This window comes from Chelmon rostratus, chromosome 4 (genome assembly GCF_017976325.1).
Source record: "Chelmon rostratus isolate fCheRos1 chromosome 4, fCheRos1.pri, whole genome shotgun sequence".
Classification (NCBI taxonomy): Eukaryota; Metazoa; Chordata; class Actinopteri; order Chaetodontiformes; family Chaetodontidae; genus Chelmon; species Chelmon rostratus.
The window spans coordinates 1,220,722-1,237,373 of NC_055661.1; the positions used below are offsets into that span (position 1 = coordinate 1,220,722).

The 16,652-nt window shown below is 41.4% G+C and overlaps 1 protein-coding gene across 1 annotated transcript in view; it reads right to left on the reverse strand.

Annotated features, from left to right (window-relative positions):
- Positions 1–13,986: 13,986 nt before the first annotated feature.
- Positions 13,987–16,652, reverse strand: part of st3gal3a (ST3 beta-galactoside alpha-2,3-sialyltransferase 3a) — a 52,577-nt gene continuing 49,911 nt past the window's right edge. Inside the window, exon 12 of the mRNA XM_041934970.1 lies at positions 13,987–15,235. Within this exon, the coding sequence (XP_041790904.1) occupies positions 15,131–15,235 (105 nt within the window). The 3' untranslated portion in view covers positions 13,987–15,130. The remainder of the gene's footprint in view (positions 15,236–16,652) is intronic.

Below are 16,652 nucleotides of genomic sequence, written 5' to 3' on the forward strand. Positions count from 1 at the left end.
GCAATCTTCCTGATGTATTCCTTGTTACATCTGGGATTGTGGCACGGAGAGTAGAGCAGACATAGTAACATCGCTGGCAGAGCAATGGAAAATTACTTAGCACTTGACTTGCTGCTAATGATAATAATACTAATACTAGACAATTCCGGTGCCGCTGAAATTTTGACAGTGGCACGTGGGGGCTGCTGGTGTTATCTATACCACTGTTTCTCAAGCCTGGTCCTGGAGTACCACTGCCCTGCATGTTTTAGATGTATCCCTGCTCCAGCACACCTGATTCAAATGAATGACTCGTTACCAGGCCTCAGCAGAGCCCAGTAACGAGCTGAGCCTTTGAATCAGGTGTGTTGGAGCACGGAAACATCGAAAACATGCAGGGCAGTGGTACTCCAGGACCAGGATTGAGTAACACTAGCTGCGTTTCCATTGCCCCTAGAAATGCGCAAATCCTAAATATCGCAATAAAAAAACGGTAATGGAAACACCTAAATTTCGAAAATCCTCTCAAATATCGCAAAAGCATTTTTACGCTCTCATGAGGTGGTTTTTCAGACATGTCAATATTTAGGTGTATCGCAAAAGTGTAATGGAAACACTTTTTTTTGCATTTACACGTCTCCGAGGTCAGCGGACTCCCCGTTTTCTGGCGGTCGGCCTCTGACACTGTCAGAGCGAGGCTCGCGTAATAACAAAGTGATAAATAATAAGCCATTAAATCAGTGAACACTCTAAGTCAACAGATCATTTCTTTATTTCACCTTCAGCATGTGCTTTTTAATTATAGGGCTTTGTGTTAAGTTTTACGCACACACATCTCGCGGGATGTCCGAGAACTTACGAGAATTTCGGCTGGTTCGCAAAACACTGTTCAATGGAAACACCTGCAAGTCGCATTCGAACTTTGCCAAAATTTCAGAAATATCGCTTTTATTTTGTGAACAACTGTAATGGAAACGCAGCTACTGATAAAATAATATAAATGGGCTATTTAAACCAGAAAATGTGGTAGCTAATTGCAGTGCAGCTTCATTTTTTTCCCATTTTTTTCTGTACTTTTGTGGAGAGTGAAGGGGGCTGGAGTTGCTGCTTTTAGCTCTGAATGTGGCTTTTTTCATGGCTATACATATAAGTTATTACCTGATTCCTGTTCATGTTGCATAAAAGCTGTAAGATTGGCTGAAAGCATACAGCGTTGCTTGTGCTATGACATGATGGAGAACGACATGGAGAATGAGTTTTACTATGAGCTCCCTGAATATATTAAACATTAAAAATCTATATTTCAAATATGTATGTGGTTTAGAATGAATACAACATCTGTAGGCTATCTACAGAAAGATGTATTCATAGTAATTCATAAATACTTGATATCTATATTAGTTTATTTCCTCAATAAATGCTCCCACACAGAAGCAAACCTTCATGTAGAGCATTAATGTCTTCACTATCTATCTATCTATCTATCTATCTATCTATCTATCTATCTATCTATCTATCGTTATCGCTAGCACTCATTATCGGTAGCTAGTTAGCGCTAATTAACGCTAGCTAGCTAGCGCTAGTTATTGCTAGTAAGCTAGCGCTAGTTATCGCTAGCGCTAGATATCTCTAGCTAGCTAGGGAATGTGTGTCTGTGTCTGTCTTAACTGTGTGTGTGTGTGTGTGCTTAAACTATCCATATATACAGTATATATACTCTGTCCCAGGTGTTTTGAGCCCAGCCCAACCTGCAATACAGAAGCTGAGTTCAGTTGCTTATTGGACAGATGTTGTTTTCTATAGCTGTTTGATCTATAGAGGGGAGTTGCTTGTGCATTGCTTCGTGCCACTAACTACTACTACTACTGCTACTACTACTACTAATAATAATTATTATTATTATAATGATAATAATATGGTGTACACACATAAGATGTAATTTCAGCAGGTCAAATTTTAAGCAGTGTCTCAATCTGTAAACTCTGATGGATGTTTGGGTGCTAATTTACTATTATGGTCGTTTTCATGTTTCTTTGTTTGAACAGTGACAATGCACACTGAACATTAACCTTATCTAAGACAAAGAGAGACGTCATGTTTTAGTAAATTGGATCTGGCTTGCGCGCTTGGTCTTTTCCATTTGATTTTGATTGATTGTGCCACCTTTCTAGCAGCTGATAATGAAGATCATGATTGGAAAGACCAGTGATTAAGTTGTGTGCTTTTGTTATCCCGTCTCCTTTATCTGTAATAGTCAGGTCCAGTAAGGCTTTGGAAGAAATCTCCCAGAAGATGCATGTTGTTTGAGAATTGCAGATGAAAAGTCAAAGAAATATTGTCACAGTATGTGGTTGATGAACTCCAAGTACAGCAAATGACATTTCAGATAGCGTAACCCCAACCCCACTCCAGTCATCGTTATCAATTGGTTTGCTTTGAATGATCTTTGTAGAAGATGCTTATCCTGTGATGATGAATGTACACAATTGTAAGACGTGATAATTCCTTGGTTTTGATGTTTTTTTTGATATTTGAAGTAGATTGCTATGATGCCCACTTCTGACAAGTGCAGTTAGAAAGTCCTTCGGTCTCCCAGTTGTTTTTTTCAGAGAGGAGAGGCCAAGCTGCTACAAACACCTGCCACCAGAGTTGAGAGTGTTGTGTGAACTTTCAAGTACGATCATAAAAATCCTTAGATTTCATTTGGTTTTGTTCAAGTTTACTGTCAAATGGAGGATGGACTGCTCTTCATGCATCATGCTTACATGATCAACGAATAATTACATTAAAACATTTCCTCAGGCAGCTGTAAATTCTTGAGAATACAGTTACTCAAGCAACAGATTTTTTTTCGTGCAGGTTCCCAAATCCACTTTTGATGGGTTATAGCTTCCATCTCTGGCATTTTCATAAGTTGACCCAACTCTCCTTCCCTGCCAGGTCTCACTTCTCATCCCACTGTATGAGTCTGACCGGCTGCACCTGATTTTTTTCACATAAATCTCACAGAACACAGAGCACTACATCATCGGTCCTCTCCTCCACACTTCCCAAAGGATATAATTAACTTTTCCTTGCCAGCAGAATGTTAGCCTAACCCTTCAGAAAGGAATTGATGGCTGAAATAATTTTACTTCAATACTCATTTAAAGTCAATTTAGCCCCTGCCAGTATGATGTATTTTCAGGCGTATGGTTATCAGCTGCACAAACAGTGTGTGTTAGTGCAGGATGAATAATGTGGAGGAAATGGGATCTCAGGAGAAGTTGCACAAACCACAACCTGACCTTGTATCAGTAAGTTGTACTTTTGCTTGTAAGCTGCTACTTACATGTGACTTCAGAACCAAGAGCAACACATATGCATGTGTTTTATAGAGCAAAGTGGATGAGTGGCGGAGTGATACGAGCCAACTGCCAAATCTCACATGCTTCCTTAGTCATGGCCAATTACAACTGGCAGCTGATGTTGATGAGAGCGGGCAGGCACAGACAGACACATCCTGACAAAATAACCCCGTTCACCAGCGTGTTCCTCAAAGCTGAACATTACCCTGCAATCAGCACACACCCTGAGGTCAGGGCACGCCACTGCTCATGCCATACCTCCCAGGAACTCAGCGGGACTCTGTCTGTCTCATAGAGCACACGGCTGCTCCTGCTATCAAGGAGTCTCACAATAGCTCTGAAGGACCTGATACCTTAGTGTCGCTTTGTTCAAGCCAACCTTTTGTCACTGACCCCACTGGCCCCCCTGGGGTCCAGCCAGTGTGTAGGGAGTGACATGGGGTCACTGTTATTCTGGGTGGTCATGCATGGTTCTAACAATGCCCTGCTGGTGGCAGCATGCAGGTTGTGATCAAGGACAATCAATCCTGGTCTGCCATATAGATGTGGACAGAAGAGAACCCTTTTTGGACAAACCGACGTGTCCAGACTTCACAAGTATTTGTGGAGGGAGTCCATTTGGGGGAGCTGGAGTCAGCAGATAGAAACAAGGAAATATTTCATGGCACCTGGCAGAAATGGGGATCAAAAGCTCCTTTTTAATGGCCTATGATAAAATTGTCCTAGTTTGTGAAAACAGTGGAAACACAAGAACGTTGCATGAAACCCTCACAACGTCTCTACATTTTCAGGTTATTGGAAGGCCCAGGTGGTTGGTATGGGCTTGAATTTGTGCTTTGTGAATATTGATTTAAGCTTTTTTAATGTCTACAGACATGAATCATTGTTGTCTTTGAAAAGACATACTCCATTATTCAGACCTTGTACTATGCTATCTGTGTTTTCAGCCATGCAGTTTGTTCACACTGGGGCATTCATGACTGCTACATTTTAGTAGTCATCAGCTACTCCCCCCCTTGTTCATGACGTTGCAGTCCCCCTTTCTCGAAGGAAAGGGGGACTGCAACGTCATGAACATGAGTGCTAGAAAAGTTTGGTTTAATTTAGAAAATATCATTGCCCTCAAAGACCCTATTTGTGTTACAGCACATGGTGGAGGTAGGTAAACACAACACACCATCATGAGTGGGTGTAAGTCACTGTCAATTAAGCAGTTAGGAGGTTTGAACTAAAGGATCAGACCATACATTAGTTCAGATCTGAATGGTTTTAGATCAGACAGCTTATCAAAATGACTACTGTTTGTGGCTTTGATGCCAGAGCAGCCCATTTCACCAATTCATGGCCCTCAGTGTACCCTCAACAAGTCAGCCTCCCCAAATGGTTTGAGGGAACTATCAGGTGAAATGATGTTAAAGAACAGCTCTTCATGGTCCACTGATTAACACTTCCAATTAAAACTTCTGAACTCAAACAAGGCATGACAGATGTGCTGTCACTTTCTTATTTGAAACTTCGTTGACTCTTACTTTTCTGTCTCTCTTGTACAAGTGTTCCAAGGTACACTCAGCAAACCCACTTTTTAACTGTACAAACCTGTTTCGAAGTGATGCTGTGTTGCTTTTGAGATTTAATGTAATTAAAAATGAACCTGATGCTCATCTCTGTGGACTGGGCAGGGAACCTAAACTAATCCCACAGGCCCACAGGAAAAAGATCCAGACTCCACACAGAAAGCTCTTGCTGGCAAGTTGGTTCAAACCCAGAAAGGGGTGTTGGGTGATGTGACAGTGGTAAGCACTGCACCAGCAGACTGCAGTATTACTCAATTAAATTCCAGTTTGTACCAAGGGTTCCTCTGATGTTCACCTCAGTGTGACATTACACGGTCAAAAATAGAGCTTGCAATGATCCTTCTGAGATGACTTATATGACAGGTGAAGACAGATGCATGGATTCCATCTGCAGAGGCCCGCTGTGTACCGCTGTGGAGTGCAGGTTTTCACAGGGGAGTGTGCTGTGGCCTTACCCGGTGCAGATGCACTGTCAGTTGAAATAAAGGAGAATGCAACCTGAGACTGTACAGCCACATTCTGCTGCAGAATGCAGCTCAGCCTGCCCGCAGCTCCAGGATTAATTAAAAGAAAATTATGGTCTGGTACGATTGACCTGGATCAGGTTCCACAGATGAAAAGAGAGTGAGCGAGATGATAACTTTCTGTAACCAGAGCCAGGCAGGCCATTGTAGCTGGTATGTGGATGCTGTCCCTCTTTGTCCTCACCACTCCCACGTTGTCATCCTCAGGCCACCTACATAGTAGTGAGGAGCCTCTGTTTGTGTGCACTCACCCAGTGACCCCCAAATACACAGCCTGAGAACACATCCAGGTCAAGGATCCTCTTTTAATAGTGGCCACCTGCTCCTTCTGTCCATAGCAAAGCTGTTTGTGATCTCATACTTTCTAAATCTGTTTTCTATTTACTATAGTGCTATAGTACACAGCCAGGATGAAGGCTGTGATATCACACTCTCTTAGTGTGTTGTCTAATGTCACTGTTTTAGCATGTTTCTTTTTGGTTGTCTGATAAAATTCCTATGAAACATGTCATTGCTTGCTCTTTGACATGGTGTTCCTGCTACATTGCACATGCTATTTGCATATCTTGGAAAACAACCAATAAAACCAGTAAGTTAGCCCTCTAACACCCTGCCCAATGTAGAAACCATATTATTAAAGTTACACAAATCAGTATCTTTTCTGTAACAATGGACCCAATATGTATGAACATTCATATGTGTAATATGAATGGGGTCACTTGTGATGAATCCACAGAGTTCCCCTCAGCCCTATGGTGATTTTCGGCCTCTTTTACCTCATTGTTTTGGCATTATGACCCACATCTTAACTGTTTACTTCAGTCTTACTGCTCTCATTAACCTGGTTTCGAGCAGCAGCAGTCAGCTGTTCTCACCGAAAAAGCTCTGCAAATCCTACTTTACACAACCTTCCCAATACCAAACAGCAGACAGACACAGCTAGAGATGATGGTGAACATACTGGAGCAATTACTAACAAAAAAGTCAGATATGTTTCTCAGGAGTTGATGAAGAGAGTACAAAGCAGAGTGCATATTGAACCTACATCCGTCATGTGGACAGAACACATCTTCAAATGAATGCTAATGTTACTCTGCATCTGCTGGATGTGTAAATATGCAACTGTTTGCTAACATCATATGAACTTTGAGGCAGTAATATCAATTGCAATGTGAAGCGAGAAATCAACTGTGTACGTTTTGAATATTGTCAGTTTCATACTGCATACCACTATGAACGCACAAACTGCATCCAGTTTGTTGGCAGTATACAGTAGGCAGGTCTGAGTACAATCCCTATAGTATTTCTACTCTGAGGAACAAGGAGTGAGGAAACACAAGAGCAGGGTTCATTGGCCAAGATGCCCCAAATTGAATATCAGATACTGACTGGACGCAGCAGCTGATTGGACTGATCTGATAAATCACAACATCACTGTATCAGAGTGAAGACAGATAAGAGATTAAACTCAAGTGTATCACAATCAAGTATTTCAATTTCAATTTCAATTTTATTTATATAGCGCCAAATCACAAGCGAAGTTGTCTCAGGACACTTTACATTTAGAGCAGGTACAGAACAAACTCTTTATCTACAGAAACCCAACAATTCCCTCATGAGCAAGCAATTGGCGACAGGGGCGAGGAAAAGCTGCGGCCATGTGCTTCGACCAGTTGGGTGGGAGAGAGAGAGAGAGAGAGAGACAGAGAGAGAGAGAGAGAGGTTCGGGGTTGGACAGAAATCACAGTTTTGACAGCTGTAATAGATTTATAGGTATACAAAGTACATATGGCATGGTATATGCCTATGTGCTTTATTTATGTATGTGATGTATTAACATATGAATAGCAGATAGTATTTGAGCATAGTACAGCACTAATGATCTAATAATAATGGTAGCATAGCTAATAACAATAAAAGTTGCAGTGGATGTCCGGCAGGGGAACTCAGTTGTCCAGGCTTAGCCGCTCTCCATTTGGACCTACGAGAAGAGAAAGAACAAAGACTCGGGGGAAGAAGCCAAGTCAGGAACGTGCCTTGATAGGACAGGAATACATGCAGATGGAGAGGGAGAGAGGAACAGAGGTTTGGGTGTCATTGGAAGTCCCTTGGCAGCCTAATCCTATGGCAGCATAGCTAGGGGCTGGTCCAAGGCAAGCCTGAGCCAGCCCTAAATGTAGGTTTTATCAAAGAGGAAAGTTTTAAGCCTGCTCTTAAATGTAGAGAGGGTGTCTGCCTCCTGGACAATAGCTGGAAGATGGTTCCACAGGAGAGGAGCTTGATAACTAAAGGTTCTGGCTCCCGTTGTGGTTTTAGAGACTTTAGGAACCACCAGTAAGCCTGCATTCTGTGATCTCAATGTTCTACTGAGGTAATAGGGTACTATAAGTTCTTTAAGATAAGATGGTGCCTGACCATTTAATGCTTTGTCAATAAGGAGAAGGATTTTAAATTCTATTCTGGATTTCACAGGCAGCCAGTGCAGCACGGCTAATATCGGAAAAATATGGTCTCTTTTCCTGGTTTCTGTCAGAACACATGCCGCAACATTCTGGATTAGTTGGAGAGTATTTAGCAACGAATTGGGACATCCTGACAGTAAGGAATTGCAATAATCCAGTCTGGAAGTAACAAATGTGTGGACTAGTTTTTCTGCATCATTTTGAGACAGGAAGTGTCTGATTTCTACAATGTTATGTAGGTGGAAAAAGGTGCTCCTTGAAATTTGTTTTACGTGGGAGTTAAATGGCATATCCTGATCAAAGATGACTCCCAGATTCCTTATGGTGGTACTGGGGGCCAGCGCTATGCCATCCATAGTTACATTCTCATCAGATAGTGAGTTTCTAAGGTGTTTAGGCCCAAATACGATAACTTCAGTTTTGTCTGAACTCAATAACAAAAAATTGCAGGTCATCCAGGTCTTTATTTCCTTGGAGTTGAGTCAACTGATTAGTTTCCTCTGGCTTCATTGATAAATATAGCTGAGTATCATCTGCGTAACAGTGAAAATTTATGGAATGTTTCCTGATTATGTTGCCTAGAGGAAGCATATATAGAGTGAAAAGGATTGGTCCAAGCACAGAACCCTGCAGAACTCCATGACTTGCTTTTTGTGAACACAGAGTCATCATTAACCTGTATGAACTGAAATCGTTCTGAAAAGTAGGATTTAAACCAGCTTAATGCAGTTCCCGTAATGCCAATGAGGTGTTCCAGTCTCTGTCATAGGATACCATGGCCAATAGTGTCAAATGTGGCACAAAGATCTAGTAGTACCATTACAAAGTCCTTTGTCTGATGGAACTAGAAGGTTGTTTGTGACTTTTAACAATGCTGTCTCTGTGCTATGGTGCACTCTAAATCCTGACTGGAAATCCTCAAATAAACCATTGTTATGTAAAAAGTTGTACAGCTGACTAGCAACTGCTCTCTCAAGAATTTTTGAGAGAAAGGGTAGGTTAGATACAGGTCTGTAGTTGGCTAAGACCCCTCGATCAAGAGTAGGCTTTTTGATGAGAGGTTGTATTAGAGCTACTTTAAAGGACTGTGGTACATAGCCTGTTGACAGAGACAGGTTGATCATGTCTAATACAGAAGATCCAATTAAGGGTAAAACATCTCTAAACAGCTTGGTCGGGATGGGATCTAAGATACAGGTTGATGATTTTGATGAGGAAATTGTTGAAATTAGTTCATGAAGCTTGACAGGAGAGAAGGTGTCTAAAAATACGACAGGTTTAACAGCTACTTTTATGGTTTCTGTATTTGAAGACAGGCAGTAGTTGCTGAATTCTGTCTCTAATAGTTAGAATTTTTTCAGTAAAGAAACTCATGAAGTCGTTACTACTGAGGCTTAAGGGAATACGTGGTTCAATGGAATTATGACTCTCTGTCAGCCAGGCTACAGCACTGAAGAGAAACCTGGGATTGTTTTTATTTTCCTCTATTAGTGAAGAGTAATAGGCTGCTCTGGCAGGCTTTCCTGTATGTTTTAAGACTGTCTTGCCAGGCAAGATGAAATACTCACAGATAGGTGGAATGCCATTTCTTTTAAGTAGTCATGACGTTTGCTTCAATTTGCAGGTTTGTGGGGTATACTGAGAAGCTAACCTATACGTATTCTATGTATCAATAGAATACCAATAAAACACATGCTAACAATGAATAATAAATGCACATTCTGCCAGTAGAAATGGTTCCTGTGCTTCTGAGCAGGACACGGAACACAGTATAAATACAGAGGGCAGAGGCTGTTACTCATGTGCTGGTGATTGTTAAAAAGGTAACGCTGCTGCTCTGCCAGTAATAACTGTGTGCCCTTATTAATATTAGTAGAGTGCATGTGTTCAGACACAATAAAAAGTTTCTGCAGCTATTAAAACCAACTCACGTTTCTTCTCTCCTCCCTTGACTTCATTGGACTCCTCTTACTCTATCTTGTGTCTACTTGAGAGAGGAGCGAGGAGGGAGGAGGCTTGCCACAGGGGCCATGAACAAGGTGTATCCTTTGCAGAAATAATTTCAGCACTTCTGATGTATAACTGAGGCATGACACACAGGTGGAATGTACAAAACATGACGGGATCCTAATGCTCCCTTTGTACATACAGGTAGCATTTGTATTTCTTCCCTTCACCGTTTGTGTAGCACCTCGTAAGGTGCTATTCTAACTGCCTACATTTTTATTGTTGAATGAATGTAGACTACAACCATATATGTGTGTGTGTGTGTAGTATGTGTGTGTGTGTATACACATATGTGAAACACATATTTTACACTAGTCATATGTGCACAGATATATCCTGACGTAAATCGTCTTGTGAACCATTGAAAAATGATGTTTCCTCCTTGTCACTGTACTTTCACTGACATCAGTGTGAAAGTGAAATATCTGTAGCTGCAGTCAGAGAAGCACTGCAGAGCCACTGGATGAAGGCTCATATTGCCTGTAGCAAGAGCAGCTCAGTAATTTAAGGTGCATGTTGGATCAAGTCAGTCTGCTGGTTATGACAGAGTTGTCCTGACATACCTGACAATCTAAGAGCAGTAACGCAATACACATGTACTGAAAATAAATACAGTGTTAGTGGAAAATAGTGGGAAATTGCAAATGGTTCCCAGAAGTCAGTTTTTCTCAGATTTTGTTAGTCACAATGTACAGACATGTGCAAACATTCTTCTGCTATTACTCACGCTGGTCAATATTACCTTCAAGCCGCAAATCATTGTTGTGTATTTTTCATATCATTTTAATAATCAGCCTTCCACGAGGCAGAGTTAGTACAGGGTCATGTTGCTTTATATTTTGTATGTACAAAGCCAACTCAGGTTCAAAATAAAAATGTTAATATGCAGTAAGACAGGCAACTGCCACGCCTGAACACTCAGTTTCATATCTGACACTCCATGTCTGTTGCTCGGACCATGACTGGCCTCATATTGTGGATATGACAGACTTTGATTAGATATCTGATTATTGACGACAGGGTTAGCTGAAACACTATTAACAGATGGACTAGGTTGAAAGACTCAAACAAAAATCCAGAAGGAGCAACAAGTTCACTGAAACAGTCAAGCGTATGTTTCCTGTGATTATTTAGATTATGTGTTTCTTTAATAGGATACTTTCTGTAATGAGAAACACTAACATAATGACAAATGCTTTCCCTTAGCTTGTTTGTCCTCTCCAAATAGTAATTACTCTGAGTGTAACACAGCTGACCTGTAAACAGCTCTGCCTTTACTTGACTCTGCACACAATGACTCACTGCAGCCTTCATGTTTACCCCCATTCACTCATAAACATCTGGCTACAGCTCGACCCGTTGTATAAAACAGCACCTGGACACTGTGAGTGGAGTTCAGTGTGACAGCAGGACAGCTCAGGCTGACTGCAGCACGTTGGGCCAACTGTAGGTGTCAACACTGCACAAATGTCTCCGTGGTACAGACCATTTGATCTTTTGCTGAGTCTGAAAATCTCCAAGAGTATTTCATCTGTTTTCAATACAAAACAACTTTTCAAAGATTTTAAGATTTAAATATAATTTGTCTGACAGTCATAGGCTGGGTTTCTGTCAGACTGTGTTCATGCAGGTCCAGGCGCTGACTTCTGCAATTCAAGGTAGACAGTAGTACAAAAATAGAGACTAATCTTAAGACTAAAGGTTTGCGTGCAGGTTATTGTTAATAAGAGATGTGTTTTGGTTTTAGTTCTGGTGAGAAAGTGTCAGAACCTTAGTATGTTTGCACTGTTTAAAGATGCAGTGTTCAGTGTTCCTGTCCTTTTCCTCTGAACCTTGTTCTCAGACATACATGATTCAGTGCACATTGCTAGATTTGTTGAGAACCTGCATTTTTGTGATTGCAATGCTGATCACTGCTGACAGTTAGGAAACCACGGCTGAATGTATATATTCTAGTCCATCCTATTCTTTGAATATTCAAAAATCTTCAGGAACCAAACTTCAGGTTTTACTGTTAAAGAAATATTGCTCCATGTTTTTTTCACCAGTCTTCTGTTATTCTTAGGCTTCTGTGAAAATTTTCAGCTGGCCTGTGGGCCATATATCACAGCAGTTGGTATTTGCACAATGATTAAAAAAACATTGCTATGCTGTTACTGTCAGCACACACTCCTTCCCACATTTCTTCTTTTTTACTAAAAACATTTCAGCATCTAAAACTCAAATGCAACAAAATGACAGATGAGTAAAAAATTCAGTTTCCTATATCTTTATTTTTTAAAATGTGTTCTTGTGCATGGCCTAATAAATACAGTATATGAATACTTTGGCTTGAGCATCTGACCAGCATCAAGTTCAAGAACACCTACAGTGAGGTGAGCACAAACCATGCAGGCCAGACTGGATAAAGCAGGCATGTGAAACCGATTCCATAAAGGGCCAATCAATCAACATCAAGGGATCACTTAGTTATCAGCTGAAGACTGAGATCAGCTGATTAATTGATTCCAGCCTGGTGAGCTCCTCCTTGTTTGGAATGAAAACCTGCAGCCACATGGCCCTTTGTGGAATCAGTTTGACATGCTTGGTATAAAGCATCACACATATAGACTTCACAAGACAGTTAACCTTGGTAAATAAAGTGAGATAGATTCATAAAGTTCAGTTAATGTGTTTGATAGCAACAATAATCATGACTGATTTGTGGGGGTTGAGATAGCAGCCTTTGGCAGGCCTGAGTGAAGAGATTGAGTCTGACTGAGACTCAGTTGTTAAGAGGTGTTCAGCTGTTATTCTGCACAATCAGTAGAAAAATGTAGAACCAGAGTCAGAACATCGTAAGAGCAGAAGAATGTGGGTCTTTAAAGCCAGCACCAGCACAGCCGGGCCCACACCATCCATTCACATCAATACACCTAAAATACATTTTAGTCAGCAAGTGATTCAGTACAATTCTTTCTGTGACTTGGCTGACAGACATGGCAGACTACATGCTGGAATCCAGCCAATCAGAGTTTGCTGTCTTTTACAACTTGCGAGATGTACAAAGGTGATGGTGGAGGAGCTACCAGGGACTGACTTCACTGTTCCACCTGACAACACCAACATCACTCTTCTTTATCTCCTCCATGATTACAGTTTTGTGTTGAAGACAAAAGAAACTCGATATGACTCGATAGTCTTTCTGTCGAGCTCTTGTGAGGCATACCAGATGCCTGTGACACACAACAAAGGATGAAACTAGCAATTAACCAGCATACCAAATGTTCTTGTCTAAAATCACAATTATACCTAGATTTTTCTATTGATGACCATAATGAAGGAGTCATTTGTATTTGAAACTGCCTTTGTGTTTGGGGTTCACCTGAAAAGGTGTTGTGATGCAGCTACCTGTGTATAAGCTGCACCTCTGCAGGTTTGAGCTGAAGAACTTGCTGGAGATGTGAAAAATCCAGGCTTGTATATATGGTTGTTGTATATGTGCTCTCCATTACTCAACAGTCTTACTATAACACTGTAAAAGAAGGGGACATTCGCTGCTTTGAGTGGGATGGGAACTTAATGCCAATGTTCACTGACAACACTGACTGATGAGGTAAGAATGGTAAATGGACTGCATTTTTATAGCACTTTTCTAATCTGCCGACCATTCAAAGTGCTTTACAACACAAACCACATTCCACACACACACACCGATGGCACAGCCATTGGGAGCAACTCAAGGTTCAGTATCTTACCCAAGGACACTTCAACATGCAGACTGGAGGAGCCAGAGATCCAGGAAGAAAAAATGATTATTTAAAGCAAACAAATGTTTTCCAAAACCGAGCACACTACTGTGGAAAAACCCAGAGCTTGTACTGTTCAAACATGTTCGTTTCCTGTACTAACTTGTTTGGCCTACACAACAGTGACACTCAAAAGTATGAACCTTGATGCAGGTCACATATTAAAAAATGGACTTCAAAGACTCCGAGGTAACCCCTCATGCCCATTGGATGTGGCAGCGGTACATTCTGGTTGCCCCACAGCTTGGTCATGTCTCTGCTTTTCAGAAGCACATAATGTTTTTGTGTTTTGAAAACATGTTTGCAGCTCATTTATGATCAGTAACACATACTTTGTGGTAATACTTTGCTGGTTTTACAACAGCACAGTGTCTTATCTCTATTTTGTACTGTATTTGTATTCCCTGAACTGTAAATATCAGCAGAAGGAAACCTGTAGTATTCCGTCACCTGCTTAATAGACTTCAAAGGAAAAGTGACAGAAACAAACAAGAAAAATAGCTTTACTGCTTGTACATAAGAAAAAGTCAGTAGAAAATAAAATGCATCATTAGTTTAAGCAAAATGTCCATAAACATAGACATTTACATATGTTCACAACTTGAATTTCATGATTCAGAGACACAAGCTGCTCTGGCTGCTTGGAGACGAAATGTGACTCGGCCACATACAGTGGACACTGGGGATGAGTCTTGGGGATAATAGTATCTTGTGATACGTGACTCCTTTGCATCTGTCTAATCTGTAAGGTATATGTCACTGCTGAGGAAGCTTGCTTGTGTTCCACAGTTTCCTAGCTTCATACTGACTCTGAGCCACTCATCTCAACAAGCACTGATGGTGGCCATGTTGCTCTGATAGAAGGGCTTACCCTCAGACCTCAGAGACTGATCCAGGACGGCTGAGTTATGTGTCATATAGTGTGCACCCTGTTTAACACAGAAAGATATGAATACGTGACTATAAGTTTGATGCAGATTACATTCAGATATGTGAGCAAAAGGACACTTGTTGAGCTATTCTTGGCACAGGCTCAAAATTTAAACCCAACATCTTTATCCTCTTCTCATCTCTCCTGCCTGCAGCAGTTCTAGTAGGAGGGCAGCCTGATCTGGGTGCTGGTTTGATCCCCAACACTGCTGACATACCCCTGAGTCAGGATACCAAATCCATGTACATATACTATAACCTGCAACTAGGACGAGCTAAATAATGCGATAAATTGCAGAGGCCAATGGCTTCAAAATGCCAATATGCAGCACTGGGGCAGTGTGTCCTTGTCAATAAGCCTCATACACTCACAGTCTGACCACTGACCACTTTGTGTGACAGCTGCTGCTCTCTGCTGAGAATATGCCCAACAGAGCCTTGAGTTTCCCTTCAGGTGCTGGAGCAGGTGGAGGTGAGCATCGTGCTACATCCAGGAGTGTTGAAGCTGAATGCAGTCCATCAGCATCCTGCACCACAGATCCCACTGGTCCAGTCTTGGATAACTCCAGCCTTCACCAGCTTCACCAAGAACTCCTTCTCTTTAGATATGTTGTGAGTCCAGGACTGCAGAGAAGGCAGAGACACACAGGACAGGAGGTAGGTGCTGGAGGCACAGTACACAGTACATGTCTCGCCTATTAGATCAACATTTCATATTTAAAAAATACAACTTACATTTTCATCAAACTGAGCACAATAGTAGCAGCCGTCATTGGCATTGATAGACATATTTCTGAGAATGGTTAGTATTTTTCCCAGAAAGACGCCAGGCTTAGGATTGTGATGCGGGCTGATTCCATTCTGCACAGCACTGGTTGAGAGTAGAGGTATTCAAAGTGTGAGGCGTTACTTCAGACAGGCGTGGTAGTAACCACTCTCATTTTTTTGTACACTTTTGAGTATTTTTTAAAAACTGTAATTTTGCTAAAGCAGTTTTGATCTCCTGTATTGTACTTTGCAGAGTGACCCAAATGAAATACAAAACAAATGTGCATAAAATGCTCATTGTGACTTCTATATTTACTCAGAAATTTCTGCCATTGATGAGGTGCACGAGGTCTTTCTTCCAGTTGTGACTGCAGAGAGCTAATTGAGCTCGAAGTTCTTGGAAACAATTTCCAGGTTCCAAAGGTTCATTGAGACCTGAGGCTATATATAAAAGTCAGTTGTACAAACAGGCTGCAAAGTGGCCATCGATAGGAAAGGAAGTCGTCCACTTTCTATGTTTAGATGAAGGCGGTCTAATCTAATGTAGTCTACTCAGTATTTTTTTGTTCATTCAAAATGCTTTTAATGACAAACACCTTTTTCCATATGTAGTAGTCCTGGGGTCTCCAGCACGTCACTCATGAGTGACCAGTAGCTTGCTACCTGGTAATGAGAGGCTCGCTAAAGGTCAAAGAATATGTACATAAATTTGATAAAACAAAGTCTACTGGGTAAACCTGTTTACATTTCTATCTTGTCAAATTTGCAGCACCGGGGCTCTGCAGGGTACTGTGCTCTCTCCTCTCCTCTTTACACTCTACACATTGGACTTCAGACACAATACAACCAGCTGTCACCTCCAGAAGTTCTCCGATGATACAGCCATCGTTGGATGTGCATCACAGGGGAACGAGCTGGAATACAGGAAAGTCACCACTAACTTTGTCGACTGGTGTGGACTAAACCACCTGCACATCAATGCTGGCAAGGCCAAGGAGATGGTCATGATCCGTGCCGTGCACAACTGTTTTATGTTGTCTCTCCTGTGTGTTGTCACAGTCTTTTTGTCACGTCCTGTTTTATTTTGAAGGTTCATGTTATGTTTCTTTGTTTGCTTTACTTCCTGTGTTTTCCCGCCTTTGTGATTGTCTGATCTGTTTCACCTGTGTGTCATTAGTTGTCCTCCCTTGTGTATTTAAGTCTGTGTCTTCCCCTCAGTCTTTGTGAGGTTGGGGTCTGAGAATCCTTGCCATTGACCCATGCCACTAGTGAG